The 20,155-nt window shown below is 43.3% G+C and overlaps 1 protein-coding gene across 1 annotated transcript; it reads left to right on the top strand.

Annotated features, from left to right (window-relative positions):
- Positions 1–1,830: 1,830 nt before the first annotated feature.
- LOC309575136 (protein mono-ADP-ribosyltransferase PARP14-like) lies at positions 1,831–19,138 on the top strand (the record flags this gene model as incomplete). Its single annotated transcript, XM_082285400.1, has 19 exons — positions 1,831–2,029; positions 2,132–2,238; positions 2,320–2,353; positions 3,360–3,434; positions 4,150–4,347; positions 4,516–4,800; positions 5,691–5,927; positions 6,825–9,070; positions 10,568–10,801; positions 11,089–11,310; positions 12,280–12,361; positions 13,288–13,437; positions 13,984–14,046; positions 15,092–15,259; positions 16,120–16,338; positions 16,438–17,031; positions 17,481–17,626; positions 18,166–18,340; positions 18,567–19,138. The coding sequence occupies 19 exons, from the start codon at positions 1,831–1,833 to the stop codon at positions 18,854–18,856; spliced, it is 5,724 nt and encodes a 1,907-aa protein (XP_082141526.1). The 3' UTR covers positions 18,857–19,138.
- Positions 19,139–20,155: the final 1,017 nt, after the last annotated feature.

Below are 20,155 nucleotides of genomic sequence, written 5' to 3'. Positions count from 1 at the left end.
TTTTAAGATTAAGCAATTGTGAATAGGCTGTATTACTTTGCCACCTTGGCTTTCAGGTTTAGTAGTACTGGGCACTGTTTGGCTTCCATGTGGGTTGGGGTGTCTTTCCAGGCCTGGTTTTGTATCGCTGTATTTGTTTTTAACATTTTACATGATTGCATGTTCCCTCCCTTTTCTGTGCAGTACAATGCCAACATTCCAGTTGTTTCTAAGAGACTGAGCTTTTCTGCACACAGAAACAAGCTGTCATTGTGATTCAACCCCAGCCAGCCGCTACGTATCAGTGGATCACCCCCAACACTGGTGGGCAGAGAATCGGAAAGGAAAGGCTTGTGCATTGAGATAAGAACAGTTTATTTAATTGAAACAAAATGAGATACACTATTACTAATAATTATAATGAAAAAGAGACAGAGATGGGGTAATAAAACCCACAAGAAACAAGTGATGCACAGTCCAGTTGTTCACTACCCGCTGAGCGATGTTCAGCCTGTCACTGAGCAGCAATCCTCCCCCTCGGCTGACTCCCCCCGGTTTCTGTACTGAGCAGGATGCTCTGTGGTATGGAACATCCCTTTGGCCACTTTGGGTCACCTGTCCTGGCCATGCTCCTTCCCGCCTTCCTGTGCATCTGCCTGCTTGCAGAGCATGGGAAGCTGAAGAGTGCTCAGCTTGGGGTAAACGCTCCTCAGCAACAACTAAACCATCAGCGTGTTGTCAACATTGTTCTCACACTGAGTCCACAAAACAACCAGCTACCAAGAGGAAAATACCTCTGTCCCAGACCAAGACAGCTGTGACGATCAAATCACCTCAGCCACTTTTGGTCTCTCTGTCCCAGCAGGCCAGTTCACTGATGTCAGACCCCCATCGGGTAACTAACTCACTGGCTCCCATTTTGTCTGTGCCAAAGTTTGCAGGCTGAATTGTGGAGCAGAGTCCTGGTGATTGTTACAGAAATCTCCTGAAGCCTTTATCCTATGACCAGCTGTACAGACTGTTACTTTCTAATCTTAGCTGTACAGTTTAGGATTAAATGTACTCAATTTGCAATCACAGGAATTTTTTGAGGGTTACAGCAGGGGAGGAGACCCTGGGCTGGTTGTGGGGAGAACAGTGCATTAGGAAGTAACAGATAAATCAGTCGCCCACCAAGAAACAAAGGCATCTCCATGGGTCACTCAGCAGAGTGATGACACGTAGATACCTGATGATGCATGTCAATTTTTAATGACATTTGGTTATTTATCCATTTCCTGAATGAATGTTCAGTGAAGTTAGGGGAAAAAACTTCATGTATCGGCTATTTTAGTGTCCCATATTTGGCCATAAGGGTAAAATATACAGCATCAAATAGCTGAAAACAGCTTTACAAGGGAAAGTCCTGAGCACTTAGCTAGCTGACAAGTTGGTCTGAAGTAAACACTCATTGCAACCTTCTACGGTTGTGGAAGCATCTCTGACAAAGAATGATAAAAATAGTAATTTTACTTTGCATTATGACTTCATTTCAAAGGGTAAGGCAGGGAGAGCAAGTGTTAGCCAGTGGTTAACCATTATAAGCTCAGGGGCTGAAAAACAGTGACAGCCGGTTCTTGTGCGACTCTGCGTAGGCACAATAGCCTGCGCAGCTCGGGCGCGCTCCGAGGGCGGTGAGAGGCGTGTCCTGCCCCCGTGAGAAGGCACGGCGGGGACCGGGGCCCCTGGCCACCCCGATGGGCCCGGAGGAGGAGGCGTGTTCCCGGCACTGGGCGGAGCCCCAGGCGCCTCAGGTTTCCCCGTCAAGAAGTGAAACCGAAAGCGGCGGGGAGAGGAGCCGTCGGGGCAGCCATGGAGGGGCAGCGCCCGTGCTCCTTCCCACTGCTGGTGCGAGGGGACTGGGGCCCCGCCGAGCCGCCGCCTGCGCTCAGGAAGAAGCTGCTCTGCTACTTCCAGAGCCAGAAGCGCTCGGGCGGCGGCGAGTGCGAGCTGCGGGCCGGCACCGGGATCGGGACTGGGCACATCATAGTTTGCTTCGCCCGCCCCGAGGGTGAGCGGCCGGGCCCGGGCGGGGGGGGCTGATGGCGATGCCCGCGGCTCCGACGGCCGGGGTCGGCCGCATCCCCCTGACTGGTGCCTGTTCTGTTGGCAGTGAGGCAGCGGGTGCTGCGCCGGCCGGTCCATGAGCTGGTGTGGGGGCCCGGAGGGCAGCTGTCGCTGCAGGTCACCGCGCTGCCCGCGGACGACGACCCCGCGCAGGTGAGGCGGCCGCAGGTGAGCGGGCGCGGGGCGGGCTGGGCAGGGACCGCGGGTGACCGCTCTCCTCTCGTTCCCTTGCAGGACGCGGGACCGGCCGGCGGGGCCGAGGCGCCAGGTAGGAGCTGCGACAGGCGGGGCTCCGGGGCTGGAGGGGCACCGGCCCGGGGAGCCCGGGCGGAGGAGCGGGGATGGGGAAGGAGGCGGAGACCCCTGCGTGGCCGGGCCGGGCGAACGGCGCTCTAGCGCTTTGATTCCCCTCCCCAGCGCCCCCCTTCGCTTCCCAAATCCCAAACACGATGGAATTGCTAAGGTGCTGCCCCCGAGCCACTTCCCAAGCACTGGACAGACCGACCGCGGTATCACGGCTAATACACACATACACTGCACAATCAATGCACGCACAGCTACTCAATACACTTCTGGCTAATACACACACATAGGGCTAATCAATACACATACATGGCCAATGCACAGCTAATCAATACATGACTGTCAGTATACACAGAAGTAATCCATACACAAAGGGCTAATACACAGATCGCTGAGCTCTGCTTTCAAAGTACCTGCTTGTGCGTAGCAGGATGATTGCGCAGGTGAGGGCTGAGGGCACAGGCTGGAAAAGTAGTTTGGTCAATCTTTCCACTATCTTTTGTTTTCTAATGTAGCTGCATTTCCTCTTGTTCTAAACGAGGAAGTTGAGCAGTCATGCTGAGCCAAACACATCATGACAGAGGCTCTTCCAGAGGTTACAGTTTTCAAAGACACTTCCCTGCAAGGGCGGATGTCCTCAGCACTTCTCATGTTCAATTTTTTGTTGGTTTTTTTGTTGGTTTTTTGTTTTTGTGTGAGGCAAGTGCTGTAGTCCATGGCAGGACCTGCTCACGGTGGTTCATGCAGCATGACTGTGTGCTAACATTATGCCCAAGACTTCTTGAACTCAGAGTGTTTCTGTAACCCAATTCACCATATGGTTTAAAAAGAGGAGTCTGTGAAAGTCTGTGATTCTGACAGTGTCAAATGAAACTTAATTCAGGCTTTGTTAGCTCCTGGGTATACATGAATGTGTCTGTTTTCTTCTTGAAGTACCCAGCAACTGAGAAATCATTGTCATTTATCTCTAGTTAATGAACCCCAGGTGTCTCTTCCCATCTGCCAGAATAAGGAAACTCCGGTGTGTACTCAGCAGGAGAAGACAGGTGAGTGAGTCACCCAGTGGTGACCATTGTATTCTTGCTCCTTTGGTTTTCTGGACTTTCTTGCTGCAGTAGTGCCCTTCTCACCCTCGGGGCTTGTGTTGTTTGTGTAATGTAGTGTAGGAATTGTGATCCCAGGCTAAAAGAAATAAATGTATTTTTTCCTTTCTGTGAGTCCCTTTAGAGCCTGCACTTCACTGGCTGCCTCAGGTAGGTCAGTTCCTTAGGGAACAGCAGTGGATGCTGGCCTTTGTTCTGGCTAAGGCTGTCCCTACCCAGACCTTCCCAGCTGCTGCCAGCCTTGCTGGGGCGACCTGTGCTGGAACATCAGGAGCTGTGTACCCCAGGTACACCTGAGCAGCCGTGGCAGCCAGCAGGTATAGACCCCAGGTGACCCACAGCTATGTCTGGAACTGTGAATGGAGAGCATGTGCAGGCAGAAGAGCACTGGTTCCCCTGATTGTGGGTTTGTGAAGAAACTTTTGTGTCTTTTACTTCTGCTGTCCTTGCCTGGTGATGATCTGAAGTGTTTCCTCCTCATATGTTGATAGACAACTCCCACTAGTGATAGCTTAACTTGTTTGGGATTCTTACCCTATTCTTTCCCTGACCTTAAGTGTGATCTGAACAATAATTGGCATGAAAGCTTTGAAGATGAGAAGCTTGGTTTTTTTCTTAACTTTTGCCTAAGGCATTAGGGTGTGATCTTTTATTTCAGAATCATGTGAGAAACTGGAAGCAGAGAAAGCAACCTCTAGGAATTCTGTTGTAGTAGTAACCACTGCCTTCGGGGAGGAAATAGAAGATGAGATTGTGGAAATGTACTTTGAAAATAAAAGGAAGTCTGGTGGGGGGACCATTGAGTCCTTTGTCAAAAAGGATCAGCAAGTGATCATCACCTTTCAGGATGAGCAAGGTATGATTGTATGTTATGAGTGTTACACTGCTTAAGCTCCCTTTTAAAAATAGTCCTTTGCTGGTGCAGGATCTCTTTGTGGGTATTGCTCCAAGCAGAAGTAGTGTACTATTGCTATTATTTAACATGCTGCTCTGCTGTGACATCTCTGATTTTCTGTGGGACTAGATGCCCAAGAAGTTTTGCAAAGAAAGCATCACTTGAATAAAATTGATCTGGTTGTGAAACCATGGCAAGTGAAGACTTCCTGGGAGTCGTTCCAAGTGGAGAACTCTGAAGGATCCCTGCTTCCCACCGCAGTTGTGCTGGAAAATGTGAAGGAGACAACAAAAGATTGCATGTTAATTTTGCTGGTAGAGAATATCAGTGGCTTGTCAGAGGATGATGGTGACTTCAGTGTGGAAATGATACCTGAGTTATGTGCTGCTGTAGTTACTTTTACTGGAGATACTGGTAAGGAGGAGTCAGAGTTGAAGCTCTTTCTTATTAGCTACATGTTTGCATGCATGTGTGTGAGATTAAGCTGGGAGTATTTTCTTTCATATTTTTAAGGTTTGATCTGATACTGTGTCCTTTTAAAGGAGGATTTACTCTGCTAAAGTTAACACCATAACCTTTATCTGTGAGGTGTAGAGGCCAATGCAAGTCAGAAAGAAAGCTAGCTCTGGTTTGGATAGTTTACACAACAGGTAGGACTAAAACCAAACTATAACTTAAAACAAGCAATGAAGGATGTACTTGGTCTGAGAACAGATTGATGGTAAAAGCTGTCCTTGCCTAAAGCTGTCCTTCTGAGAAGATGTAGGTTTTTCTGCCTTAGAAATGATTTCTCTCTCACATCATGCTCCAGTCCTAATTTTTTGGGGTAGCCTTCAGGAAATAAGTAGATCTTTTAAGAAACTTAATTGTTTTTCCTTGGTAGATAGAAAAGTGATTTGACTGTCTTTCATTGTGAGGATAACAGGGGGGCAGTAGCCAAAATGATATCATAAAACAGAGAGAGAATTTGAACTGTTAACTTGTGTCTTACTAGTTGTACTAATACAAAGCCATAGCCCAAATATGAACTTGATCTTGTTTTCTGCTGAGGTTAAAGAGACCTGGTGGTAGTCAGTAGGAAAACTAGTGGCAAATTCTGGCTGTCATCATTGTAGTCAACAAATGAGGGGAATACTAAGGGACAGATACTGAGTATGTGGAAAGAAATAGCTTTGTGGGCACCTCTGAGCTTATTTTATAGTCCAGTGCTTTGATCAGTGCGCAGTGATAGTCTGCTAACATCATGGTAGAAAAGCAAGCTCCGAGTTTTATCTTTTCTTTTTTCTCCTCCTTTCTCTTTCTAGATGCAGAGGAATTTGTTCAAATGCTTAATCAAAACCACAGAGCAAGGAAACAACACATTACTGCACGGTGCCTTGAGCAAACAAGAAGTGTTAGGGCTGAAAATATACCACCCAACACACCCAGTGACTATATAACCGTCTACTTTGAAAATAAGAAGTACGGAGGTGCACAAGTGGTGGATGTTCAACAGCTGCCTGATGAAGATGCAGCTATCATTACATTTGGTGACCAAAAAGGTAATGCAGAAATGCAGAGCCCTTATTTCTTTGAGAACCTCTCATTTAAAGACCAAAATGTGGATTTTCTAGAGAAATGCCTCCTTTGCCTTTGTAAAACGGCAGATCTGGTGTTTTGTTTTGTTTGTTAACTGGAGTGCAAGCTTCAGTTTTGGACCAGCTGGGCATAGGGCATAGAATTCTTTCATTTTCTGAACAGTTTATTTCACCCAGGCCTTGGTCCTTACAGAGTTCAGGTTGCAGTTTGAGTTCTGTGGAGAATGCACAGCCCCACAGGCACAGGGGACTTCCCCCCCGCCTGCCACCTTGGCCACCAGCTGCCCATGGCAACATGTGCTGTCTGGCTCATCTCAGGACAATTTCTTGGGCAGCTCTTTGGCTGGAGAGGAAGTGCTGTGGGTTGTCCAGTCAGTGGCAGGAAGATGACTGACTGTGGAAGGTGTAGGACAAGGGAGAAGCTGGAGGCATTGCTGTGAAGGGGAAGGATGAAGGGAAGTTGAAGGAAAGAGATGGTCTTTTGGGGGGAAACAGAGCAGCTGTGGTTTGAACGGCTGAGTAATAGCCCAAACAACTGTGGAGCTGGGCACTACAAGTACAGCCTATAAGAGAAGTGGAGGCAGAGACTGTGCACACCTCCCAGAGGTGGATGCTGTTGTGCTTGACTGTCTCTCTTCAACTTATTTTCTGGCATTTAAAATAAGTAATTCTTCAAAAATTTGGAGTTATTTCTATCTGGGAAGGAGAGGAAATTAATCTAAAAATGTTCTTAAAAATAACAAACATTATTATATAGAAAATACAGTTTTAAAAACCCTAAACAATGGAAAAAAACCAAAACAAAATGTAAGATCTTAAGTGCTGACATTAATAATTTGGGGGGTTGTTTGTTTGTTTTAGATGTAACAAATATCCTGGCAAAGAAGCATTCACTCAACAAAACACCAATCTCTGTCTATCCTTACTACACCTCGCTGGAAACAGCTCTATATGGAAAGGAAGGGCCACAGATAAAGAAGCCAGATCCAGTTACATTGCCTCTGGATCCCTATATCTGGAATTATTTGCAAGGAAATAGTACCTTAATTGAGGCAATAGATCATGAAATGGCAAAGTGTAATTGTCTGCCCATGTGGCCTGAACCCCTCTGTGCAGACCCAAAAGTTACTTTGCATCCTTCAGCTATTTTTTCTGAGCAGAAGAGGTCAGTATTTCGATTGGTCAAGGCATGGAAAGAAAAAGTTTCCACAGCATTTTCTCACAGCATATCAAAATACGAAGCAATTCAATGTCAAGTAAGCACAGAGGTGTGGGAAGCCATTAGAAACAGCTTTCCCCATGATAAAGTTCTGATGATCCCACATCTTTCCGATGATTTACATGTTCTAGTCGGTGAAAAAGAAGTTGTGAAGAAGGTTGAACAAGAACTGAAGCTGCTGATCAAAAAGACCACCAGAGAAATTGAAAGAGAAAAGCAAAGAACTGAACTGCAAGTAAAGAGAGTGAATCCAGGGGAATATGGAATTTTACAGAGTACTGGTCTTGAAGAAAAGTTCTGTACGGAGTTCCCAGGCCTGCAAATAACTTATGATCATTTGCAGAAGGTTATTAACCTATCTGGAGTGCCTGAGGAAGTTTATAAAGTAAAAGGGGAAATACTCGATCATGTACACAAAATGGTAAAGAAAACAATTAATGTCCACCCTTGCATTTTTCAGTTTTTAGAGAATACTGATAATGAAACGCTGTTTCAGAGCCTGTTTATGTCAAAACAAATTAGTGCCTTTTATGAGCTTGGCATGGGAGATATCATCCTGAAAGGGAGTGCTCCTGAAGATCTCCTAAAAGCAGAGGAAGAAATAAAGAAGAAACTGGATTACAAAAGCATTAATTTGGAGGATGAGTCAGTCCTCCAGAAGGAGGAATGGTACATGTTAACCAAGGAAAACTGCTCTAATGAAGCTGTCACAGTCACTCAGGCAGAGAGTCAGGTCATGATTGCTGGTTTCACTCAAGCAGTAGCAAAAGCCTTTGAGGAACTTTCCAAATTTATAGATGAAAACACACAGGTGGAAAGGGTCATTGGAGGAAAGCCCATTGCAGTCCTAAAGTTTTTTGAGAAAGAGAAGGCCAGTGATTGGGCTGGCTTACAAGAAAAAGGTGTGAAAGTTGACTTCAGCACTCAGAAAAACGGTGAGGTTATATCCTTGAGTGGACCAAAGACAGTGGTGCTGGAGGGAGTCAGCTTAGTTGAGCGAATTCTGTCTGGCCTGCATTATAAGCGTGTGGTAATTGACTCACCAGGAGCTAAGGCATATATAAAAGAGGAAGAACACCTTTTGGCTGCACATGCAAAACAAGTGTTCAAGTGTTTAGTCCTACTGGAAGAGCAGCTGGGAGAACAGAAAGAACACAGTAACAGAGGCAAGCCCTATATGCAGGTGACCATGGATGAGACTGTGATAGCGCTTTATGAAGCTGACTTGTGCAATTACCCTGTTGATGTTGTGGTGAATGCATCTAATGAAAACCTAAAACACATCGGTGGCCTTGCTGATGCGCTGTCAAGAGCGGCTGGCCCAGCACTGCAGGAGGAGTGCGATGAGCTGGTGAGGAAGCACGGGAATTTGCAGCCCGGCTGCGCAGTGATCACGGGCGCCGGGAAACTGCCCTGCAAGAACGTCATTCACGCTGTTGGGCCCAGGTGGAGCAATGAGGAATCACAAAAGTGCACGTGGTTGTTAAAAAAGACAGTGAAAAAATGTCTACAACTAGCTGAAATATACAATCATCGTTCCATAGCTCTGCCTGCTATAAGCGGAGGGATCTTTGGCTTCCCGCTGGAACTGTGTACTTATTCAATTGTATCCTCCGTCAAGGAGACCTTGGAAGAATCCAGGGGCACCTGCAGCTTGAAGGAGGTTCATCTTGTGGCTATTGCACAGGATAACATTCAGGCTTTCAGCAAGGCATTTAGAAAAGTGTTTCCAGATTTTTCACCTTCTCACATGTCACTGCATCAGGCCAGTACAGCTCCTCAACCTAAGCAGAGGAGAATTTCTCAGCATATCAAGAACTTCCCATTCATAACAACTGAGGAAGGCCTTAACATTGTGGTACAAACAGGAAGTGTTGAAGATGCTACAGTAAGTGTTCTAAATTATCATATATTGAAATTCCAAGTGGGTTCTTTAGTGTCTTTTTTTTTTTTTAAACTAACAAACACAAAACCAATAAACAACCAGCTGTAGACCATAGTCTGTAACTGGCAATGTTACATGTTTACATGTTACTGAAATCGGCTATCACTGCTGGTAGCAAGAATTGCTATTACTGTCTTACATGGGGGGTACAGATGGCTATGCATCACTGCATTTTGTCATCTACTGATGCAGAGGCACGCAGATTACAGAATCACAGGCAGGTTAAGGTTGGAGGTCATCTAGTCCAACCTCCCTGCACAAGTAGGGTTCCCTAGTGAGCAGGTTGTGTGTCCAGACAGCTTTTGAATATTTCCAGAGATCCCTGTGGTACGTGGTACATAACAGTTTAGCAGAAGCGATGGCGGTCAGCAGGAATTGTTCTGGGCTCCAAACCCTCCTGACCCTTCCTTGCTGGGCAGGAACCATCTTCAGGCAGCCTTGATCTTTCCAGAAATCTTGATTCTGGGAGGGTGGTACTAATGCAAAAGCAAAAGAGGGTGCTCAGTGTTGGTTAAAGCGAGTGCCTTGCTGTGGGAGAGTAGCTGGTGCTTCCAGGTGCTCTCAAGGTGGCACTGACACAAACATCTGAGGCCAGGCCCACAGCCAGGCATGTTCTCCCTGCATGTGTGGGATATTGGTCTTTGTTATGTCATTGGCGAACACTGGCGTGAAACATGCAGCTGGTACTGCACTTCCTGTGGAGAACCAGTGGCACTAATTGACTTCCAGTTGCCTCCTGCACTGAATTTCTCTTAGCTGGCTGATAGATACTTTAGTGCAATTGCCAGTACTGGAAGCAACTCTGTCCAGGACCCTTCCCATATTGGCCTGCAAAATCTCTGAGGAGTGGATGCCTCCCACAGCTTGTGCATGCAGCTCCTCCAGTTGGCCAGGGCAGAATATATGTTATGTGTATAGGGGCCCTTCCTGAGGAGCTAAATATAGGGCTTGACACAATGTTCAGTACCCTTTGTATTTCTCTCATTCCTAAGTTACTGCTTTTCTCACTTCTTTCTCCTTAGATTACCCCCAGTCTTGTTTGTCTTTAACATCTTCTTGTCCCCCTAAACCAGCCATGCATGGAGGCCCTGCCTACCTCAGTGAACTCAGATTTTGGTCTGCAAGCCTGTCTTTGAGAACAAACGTGCATAAATGTTTTTCAAATGGAGGTAGAATGCATAAACCAGGAATGCAGAATTGTTACATTTCTCCCATTGGGCTGAAATAAATTTCATTGTTAACTCAGTTTTGTGTTTCTTTGGGCAGGCTTATGATATTAGAATTGAGCATAATTTCTGGTTTATTCCAAAACTTTGTTGTCTCTGGTTGCTGTCCCAAAAATTTACCTTGTAAACCATCAGGCAGGCTGTATTTGATTATCCAATGCAAAATTTAAATTTGATACTTACAAGCTAGAGTTTTTGCTTGTGTGTTTTTCAGACATCCATTGTTGTCGTCAGTGTTGGCAAAGATCTCCAGCTTGATAAAGGGCCACTTGGTAGAGCTTTGCTAAGCAAGGCAGGGCCAATGCTTCAGACAGGCTTGAAAAAAGAAGGCGGAGGAAGAACACCTGATGAAGGATCTGTGTTGAAAACAAAAGGTTACAATCTAGCTTGCAGTGTTGTGCTTCATGCTGTCGTACCTATGTGGTCCCAGAAAGACACACCTTCAAAGGTATAAGGGTTTTTATTTGCCTGACTTTGTCTGGGATTTATAGTGTGTTTAATGCCACTTTTCCTTTGAAATGGGGGACAGTGTCATAGAAGATGAGAGAGTTTGACTCGTTCCTTTTTAACTGTGGAGCTGATCCCTTGTTGGCTAATAAATTCCTTGTGAATTCCATGTGTATGGAATTAATTGTATTTTAATACCAAGAGACAGCTAAAAGGGAAAGTGTTACATTGCACATATCGGGGAAAAAAATTACCTCCAGTAACTGAAAAAATAATTGTGCTTTACAGGTCTTGGGTGACATAATCACAAAATGCCTGGAGATTGCTGAAGAACTGTCTTTGAAATCAATTACTTTCCCAGCAATTGGGACAGGGAAATTAGAATTCCCAAGATCTGTTGTTGCTAAATTATTGTTTGACAAAGTATTTGAATTCAGTAGTAAAAATAGAGTAAATTCTCTTGAAGAAGTTCACTTTCTGTTGCATCCAAAAGACACGGCTAATATTCAGGTGAGTTACTGTGGTTTCCTCTCTCTATTATATGCTGGTTTATTTGGGTCTCTCTCATGATACTTGGCTAGATGATGATCTTCAAAGAATCCACAAGGTGCTTGTTCTTATCCTAAAGAAAAGGTTTGCTGACAGTCTCTCATCTATACTGACAGTTCTCTTTTTGATTCTACCTCCCACCTATCCAGTACAGTCCTGCTCCCTTCCTATCCTTTTCTGTTCCCTGGGAATAATACAGACGAAAGTGTAATTACTTTTTATCTCATGAACTCACCTAATTCTTCAGTCTGTAGATCAGACAAGATTGCTGTAACTCCTGCATCAGTGCCTGTACCCTTGGAAAAAAGGTGTGCTTTTAATGGAATGCTGGTGTCTTTTTAGGAGGAATAAAATTGTGCTAGGATTGCTGTGCTGGTAAACTTCTGCAGTAGAAACATCAGTATTCTGCATCCCCCTTTCTTCAGCATTACATTAGCATAAATTTATATCCATGCTCACGTTACTCATTTCACACCCAAAGAGAGCAGTCACACTGTGAATTGATGTCCAGATAAGTGTTTCTGTATTTGTTGCCTTCTGTACTTTGTGCAAGAGCTAATACATTTTGAAAGGCTAAACTTGAAGGCTACTGCCTCAAAGCCTGAGCTGTTGTGCATAGAGAAGGGTTGCATTACCTGTAAGAGCTGAGTTAGTGTAAACTACTCACTCAGTATAAGGATGCCTTCTGCTGCTGTATCCCTGTGGAATGGTAACTGGAGCTTTGGCTCAGTTATTTGCAGTTCTGTGTGTTGCTCACACTGAATAGCCTTGCTCTCTGAGAACAATGTGTCAGGACTGGCCATCAGCATTGGGGCAGATGGCGTGAAGTAATTTGTGTTCAGCTCTTTCTAAATGCTTTTTAGCTTTTCAAACCTTTATTTCTACTGTGTAAAGACTTCTACAGGGGTTGATTGTCATTTCCTTCTCTAGGAATTTTCAGATGAACTTGAAAAGAGGTCTGCAGCTGTTAAAGTGCAGCAGCTTTCTCCAAATGAGGCTAGCCAAAGCACAGGTAAGCTTGTTTCACAGAAGCTGTGTGCCTACTGATTTTTTAAAAAAATTTTAAAGTATTCCAGGGAATGCATTTATTATGGATGTTTTAAGTACTTGTTTGGTGAGCATTCCCAAAATTGAGTGGCTGCTGGAAAGGTAGTATTTTCAGGCTGAGTGTCTGTTATATCTGAAATAGTGTTAGAGATGCTGAGAAAAAAAAGTGTGTCTGTGATTCCTTATCTGGATAGTGCCCCTACGACTTGGAACAGCAGAAGCTATAGGGTGTCAAAGGTGTAAGCAGGGCTTCTTCTTTATTGCTGCAGCAGTAGATTAAACTGTGAACAAGTCAGTGTCTTCCTCTGCCCTGGGAAGGCAAGTGAGTTCCTGATTATGTGTGTTAAAGTGGCCTCTTTGAAATACTCTTAAGTCTTTTACGTGTTCAGATGAATAGCAAAACCAAACAGAAATATCTTTGGTGTTATCCATCTTAATGGAGCTGCAGCCTGTAAAAAAGTGAGTTACATGTTGAAAACTTAATTATTATTTTACAAGTAACACATGGGTAAAAAGTTCCACTTTTTCAAGCAGTAGAGAACCTGCCTGGAAACTATGAGATACAGGAGCAAGGGAGTGAGACTTGGAAAGTTTGCTCTTTCTTACATTAGAGTTTTACAACAGTAAAATGTCTCCAAGTAGTGTCTGCATACCAGGTGTGCAGCAAAACACATTTTCCCTGCCATGAACAGAAATGATGAGAATGAGTGCAGGTTGAGTACAGACTCTGTGAGAAGGAATGATTTTCAGTTAGCATGGCAGGCAATCCTTTTTACAGGCTGAGTGTGTAGCCAAACTGTGGTCTCTGTAGGCATTGTACCCATGAAAAGGTCCCTTATCTTTTACATCATCACTCCCTTCTGCTCAGGGTCTGTGTTTCTTTCCCTGCAGATTTTTCTGCCATCTCTTCAACCTCAGCACATAATGTGCTTGAAGTGACAATAGGCTCCATCGTGTTCCAGGTGGCAGAAGGTGATATTACCAAGGAGGAGGCAGATGTCATTGTAAACATAACAAACCAAACCTTCAACCTCAAAATAGGTATTTCAGTTGATATTATGTGTGAAAAAAATGTGTGTGCTTGGAAGGGCTGGGAAAGAAGAGGAGGAAGTACTTTCCTCAATACTTGAAACCTTTTTTTTTGTTTGTTTCACAATGTAGTTTCTGTTTTGCTTCTTAGGGTACAAAAGTTCAATTAGGAAGCATCTGAAACTTTATTTATCTGAAACTTTATTTATCTCTTGTTAATCTATGTTACAGGATGGCATGTTTAAGACTGTCTTGAAGAAAGGGAAACTAATATTTTTTTTAATATATATATAATCTTTTTATAGAACACCTGTCAGACTAAAGGAGAAGACAAACCTCAATGAGGTTTTGACCTTAGTGAAACTTGCTAGGTACTTTCAACATCAATTTGAATTGAAAAGCATATAAGGCTAAAATTTTGGCTACAGTGTTTTTCATTAATAATCTGTAATGTTATCAGAATTGAGATGTTTTAGATGTGATGAGGCATACAATTCTGCCTCAGATGGGATTTTAACAGCAGTTAACAGTGGATTCATGTGCCTCTTCTCATTTAAGGCGTCTCCAGAGCAATTCTGAATGGTGCTGGAAAAGCAGTTGAAGATGAATGTGGTGTACTAGGTATGGTACAACATTTCTGACCTTTCCAAAGATGTTAATGCACGGCAGGGAATCTCTTGGAATACTTTCTCAGTACTGACTACTGAAGTTCCATCTGTATTATGCACTGTGTTACAGCAACTAGTTTTCAATCAGTTAATGTGATATATGGAAAACATCTAATGGAAGGAAAAGTAAAATCTTCAAGAGGAGACTGCTTCTAAGAATACATAAAGATCTAAATGTCTTAGTTATTGCATCCTCTTATTCCAATCAAGATTTCTGTGATAAAAACAGAGTCAACATTGAACAGAGCCATGAGCAAGGGGTGATGTTGGCAAAAATGTTAATAGAGAAGCCATCTCTCACTGGAAACAACTGTGTAGCTGCAACTCCTTTTGTTATTTCTTGGTGAGAAGATGTGTGCTGTTGGCCTAACTAGTAACTCACTGCCACATCCTGTGGGTGACTACTTTTCAGTAGTGTGAAGCTGGGTTCCTGCCTCAGAAGAGGCTTTTATTTGTAGGCCAAATTCAGCTAGTGGACAACAACTATAATGAAAGAGGAGCAAAGATGGATGAGTATGTGATTTTGAACCCCAGAAAATAAGGGAAGGGGGAAATATGCAGGTGTGGAGGTCAGCTTGGAAGACCAACCAAAGGAAAAAAATTACATGGAAGAGATGAGAGGTAAACAGGCTTCTCTTGCATAGGCCAAGAAGGTATTTTGGGTTAGGTGGCCTGGGGGTAGATGGCACACGTGTGTGTGTGTGTGTGAAGACAGAGTGATAGTCTGCATGAAGTTCTCCAAGTTTATAGAGCAAACCTGGCAACTAAAGGCACACACTAAATTTATTTATTTGCCAAACAAGGCAAATATTTTCCAAACATAAATTGAGTTCTTGTGCCTTGGAAGTGAAAATTGAGAGAGGGGTTGCTCACTTTATGGAAGGAGACCCGAAGCTTATCCTGGGGTATATTTGTCACCATTTATTTTTTCTAATGAGGACTAGTACACATCTGTGTTGGGGATAATTGTTGATTATTTTCTTCTACTTATGTTTCAGCCCAGCAAACTAACAAGAACTATATCATCACCCAGGCAGGAAACCTGCCATGCAAAAAAATCATTCATTTTGTTGCCCAAAATGATATCAAGTTGCTGGTCTCCCAGGTGCTCCAGGAGTGTGAACTACAGCAGTATACCTCTGTTGCCTTCCCAGCAATTGGAACAGGTCTGTGTCTCCCTTTTCTGAAAAGGGTTCAGTGCATGTGATTCTGCTGATCTCAGGGCTCAAGTGATAAATATGATTTATCTGGAGAGGTTATTATTTGGTGAAAATACATTAGGAAACTGCAGTCTTTAAAAATGTTATTAGAGGCTTATGAAAGCTAGAAAGCTTCACTCCTTGCAGTGCTCTAGTACATAACGAGCAAGAGTGTTCTAAAGCCAGCACTTCATTGCTGACAGGGATTCAAAGGTAAGTCTGTGCTTCCTGAAGAACCTGCAGCCTCGTATGTGTGAGCAGCTCATCAGAGAATAGCCAGGGACCTAGTTCTCTGTTGCTGAAATTAGTTGATGATGCATCTCTGGCCAGCAGCTGCACAAGTAGGGTTGATACGGATGGAACATGAACCTGTCAGAAAGCCCAGGTTGTCCCTTTTTCTTCTCTTGTTATTTTCAGTTAGTTTGGTAGAAATCCCTGGAGTGGGAGAATCCAGAAATGCACCCTATGCATGTGGGAACCTCTTGCATGAATAAAACTAGGCTTGCATTTTGAGCAAGGAATGGACTACTTGGGCCACTGAGCAGCAGGCCTGTGGCCTATTAGTTACCCAAGACATATCATCTCCATCATAACCTGATTGGTTGCCATGCTAACAAAAGGAAACTTCCATTTTTCCCTTCCATTTTTCCCCAACTTTCTTTGCCTGATAAATAGAAACCTTTCCTAATTGCCAGCCTGACGTTATTCTTGAACTGTTTATGATACAGGTGATTGCGGATGTTCATAGCTGTTCTTTTAAAGATATTTTAATAATTTGTAACAGTTATTAACACTTTTTAGAGCAAAATATCTGCTACTTTTTTCAGGAGAGGCAGGCCGCAATCCAGCTGAGGTAGCTGACAACATGATAGATGCAGTAACTGACTTTGCAAAATGGAATTCTGCTCCGTCTGTGAAAAGTATTAAAGTTGTCATCTTTCAGCCACATCTGATGAGTGTGTTCCATGCAAGCATGCAGAAAAGAGAAAAGTCTGCTGCAACAGTATTCAAATCGTTGATTTCCAAGGCATTTCACATGACTAAATGTAAGTAGATGTCACCTAAGTGCAGTTTATAGTTCAATCCATTTAGCACCAGCTAATAAAGATTAATATTAATTACAACCTTTATGTATTTCAATGTAGCACTCTGGAGCTCTGAGAAACGTCCCCCAAAGAAAAAAGCCAAAGTGGTTCTGGAAAAGAAAATTGACCTGGCTGTTGTACAGATTTGTGGTGAAAATAAAAAAGAAGTGGAAGAAACTGAAAAGTGGCTGAGAGGTGCAATTTCAAAAGAACAATCTCAAACAGAAATTGTAGATGAGTCTATCTCTCATTTCAGTGAAGAAGAGAGTGAAGAACTGGATGACCTAGAAGAGAGATTAAAAATTGTTCTTAATTTGAAGAGTACCTCTATTGAAATTTCAGGGGTTACAAAAGATGTCTGCATGGCTTCTTTAGCTGTTCATAAAATGATCCTCAGGGTAAAAGCTGCTAAAGAGAAAGAGATCCAGGCAAAACTTCTACAAAATTTAATCGAATGGAAATATTTTGCAAAGGGTTCTTATGTGCCCTTCAACAGTCTCACAAATGTGGAGTTGGAAAATGCTTACATGAGAAAGCAGAAAATTATTGAAGTCACCATTGGTAAGCAAACATACACAGTGGATATGGAACGTAAGACTGCTGTGGATGCCCAAGGAACAGAGATATCCATTATACGTGTTGACAAATCTGAAGGTAAGTAAAAGCATCTTGACAGACTGATGTTCTTATGTGAAAACCTGGGTTGTATCCAGTTAGGAGAAGGGAATGATGAGAATATTTAAAATACTGTTAGGAGCTTTGTGCAGGTGCTTTTCTGGAGAATGTAGAAAGGAACCAGATTGGGAAAAAAAAGAACCTTGCAGCTATTTAAAATATTTTGAAAGGAGAGTAATGTGTTCTGATGTTCTTAACAGGCTTACTAGCAATAATTTTCTTGTAGCAGTTGTCATTCTGGCTCTTGGCTCACTTCTGTTCTTGAGACATAACCTCTTCCATTTACTCCTGGTCCTTTACAAGGAGATACCTCTTTCTGACTCATCCATAAGCAAGATGTATGGACTTCCAGAAGGATTTATAGCAGGGCATATTTAATTTTAAGCAGGGGATTTGGGTGAATATGATTTATCATGTTTCTTTTGCAGATCAAAAGTCAACGATGCTCCCTCCTACGTGGGACCCTATGGAAAATGAGCAACCCAAAGTAGTGGAACTAAAACCAAACTCAAAAGAGTATAAAGACGTGCAGGAAAGGTTTCTGCTGACCTGTCAGTCATTCAAAATTGAAAAGGTAAAAGCAAGTCATCATTTCTGAGCATAAACACCTTGATGGCAAGTGATGATGGTTACTAATAAAACCAGAAAAATAATTCCCCTGAGATTTCTGAAATTGGACAACTCTTTTTGGCTGTCACTAATCAGTTTAATGTTGCAGTTGAGGTATTTGGAGCAGCTCTTAAGCAGTCACTTCTTCAGCTCCAGGGGAGAGTGCTCTTCCTTGGAATGGTTTTTGCTGTAGCAGAACAGATTTTTTGCCCACATAAGGCACTTGTGCTGTGCAGGCCCAGCAGGCATCTATGGCCTGGAAACCTGCAAATGCCTCCTGTATTGTTTCCCAGGGAGTGTTTGTCTCATGGTTTGGGCTTGGTTCTGCTATCTGCCATGCCAGAGTTTGGAAGGATTTGACTAACATCTGTCATCATCATCCATATGTGCATTGGAGCTAGGAGGGGAATCTTGGAAGCAGGTTGAATAATTGATAGGCTAACTTTTTTTATCGCAGCAACCTTCCCACTTTCTTTCTTTCTGTCTTGCTATCAAACTTCACAGATTGAAAGGGTACAGAACCCATATTTTTGGAAGGCCTACCAAATAAAAAAGTGTGAGATGGATAAAAAAAATGGCAGCAGAAAGAATGAGAAGCAGCTGTTCCATGGGACGAGTAAGGAGTCATTAACCTTAATTAACAAACATGGATTTAACCGGAGCTATGCTGGAATGCACGGTAATGTAACTTTCAAAACAACTCTTGTTTTCCTGAATAGGGCTAGGACTGACTTTCCATGCCATCTGTATAATCCTGCCTGGTATGCAAAATTACTTATGTTGTTGTGTCTCCCTATGGCAAATATAAAGCAGAGTTGTCCAGAGATTCACAGGCTCTGAACATGGCAGATAAAGAATTGCTGCTACTGAAACACTCACAAACGTTTTTTTTTTTCTGACTACAGCTGCAAATTTTGGAAATGGAGCATACTTTGCTGTTAATGCCAGCTATTCTGCCCACGACACCTACTCTAAACCAGATGTGAATGGGAGGAAGTACATGTACTTGGCTCGAGTCCTTGTTGGAGAATATTCTCAGGGGATAAGAGGAGCAATTACTCCAGCAGCAAAAAATGCTGGCAACTCCGTAGATCTGTATGACAGTTCAACTGATAACGTGAGCCAGCCATCCATGTTCATAATTTTTAATGACATTCAAGCTTATCCAGAATACCTTATCACTTTCACTAGATAAGTATTTTGATTGCAGCCACAACTGCATGTCTTTCAGCCTTTATGTAGGATGGAAACAATCTCAGTCAATTTCTGATCTCCCTGAAGCTTGTTTATACTTGGAGCAGCTGAGCATATTAACACTTGAGCACAATATTTTACTGCAAACCTCTTCCAGATTACATAATGGGCCTTTGTACTGTATCAGCTTTCCCATACAGCCTTAGGACCTTCCTAAGTGCTGGTGGGGAATATGAATGATAATGATAATGCAGCCATGGACTATTCAGTGTTGCATTTCTGATGCCTTCTTACACTCTGTAAGTGACAATCTCATAATGTATTATGTTAGAGCAGTTTTCAATAAATGAACCAGTTGTACTTAATGGCTCGTGTTTGTCTAAACCTCTTCAGACATTTAGCATTGGCTTTCAACCAGTGAACTTCACTGGACTTGACATTACAGATACGAATTGACTTGTTTTTAATACAGTAATCCTGCTTTGCAGCACCTCCAACTTTAAAGAGCCCTTGGCTCCTCTGAATGTATTGGGTTTGACTTGCTTGGTTGTATGATTGAGAAAAAAATCTTCCAGTGCTTTCTTTACAGAGTTAGGTTACTGTTAAAGTTTTACCGTGGGTTGGTGTGTCCATGTGAGCAATAACTACTGTAGGGTAACTGTGGCCAAGGGACACCTTCTCTAGGGAGGGTGGTGTGAAATAACATGAATCTGCAAGTCAAGTATCTCAGTAGAGCCATAAACCTCAGGCTATGCATTTGCACCCATCCCATCACTGCCTCTGTGACAGCACTGGAATGCTCCCTTTGGGCTTTTTTGCTTTTTACTGTCTCAGTTTTCTAACCACTGAAAATCGCTGAAATCAAGTGCGTTGAAATCAATTTAACCCAGAGCTGGAAATCAAGATACTGGTATGGGGGACAAAAGTCTTAAGTTTTACTTGTATAGTGAATAAACTTATTAAATCCCCATAACAAATACCTGTGGCCAGTGGTTTATCAGCGTGCCAGAAGCCAGAGGAGATGGCTCCAGGTGCTTCACTGCAGCTGATGGATCACTGGTACCAGTCTGACCATTCTCCCCAGGAGCCAGTACTGCATCAGGTCTCAGCTTCCCCAGCACCACAAGAAGCTGCAGAGGACACCAAGGTGTTTTTTCACCAGTGCTTGCATTAGAGGTGCCGAGGGCATCAAGCATGGAGCAGAAATCTGTAGCCCTGGGCTATGTGCAGGCTGTGAGTGAGACGTTGCTTTGCAAATGGGTTTATTCTAACAAGCAAAGGCCAGAGCTAGGAGCATACA

Source organism: Coloeus monedula (genome assembly GCF_965178545.1).
Source record: "Coloeus monedula genome assembly, chromosome: 7".
In the NCBI taxonomy this organism is placed as follows: domain Eukaryota; kingdom Metazoa; phylum Chordata; class Aves; order Passeriformes; family Corvidae; genus Coloeus; species Coloeus monedula.
The sequence above is the reverse complement of the archived record's forward strand: the minus strand, read 5'-3'. Positions and strand labels throughout refer to the sequence as shown.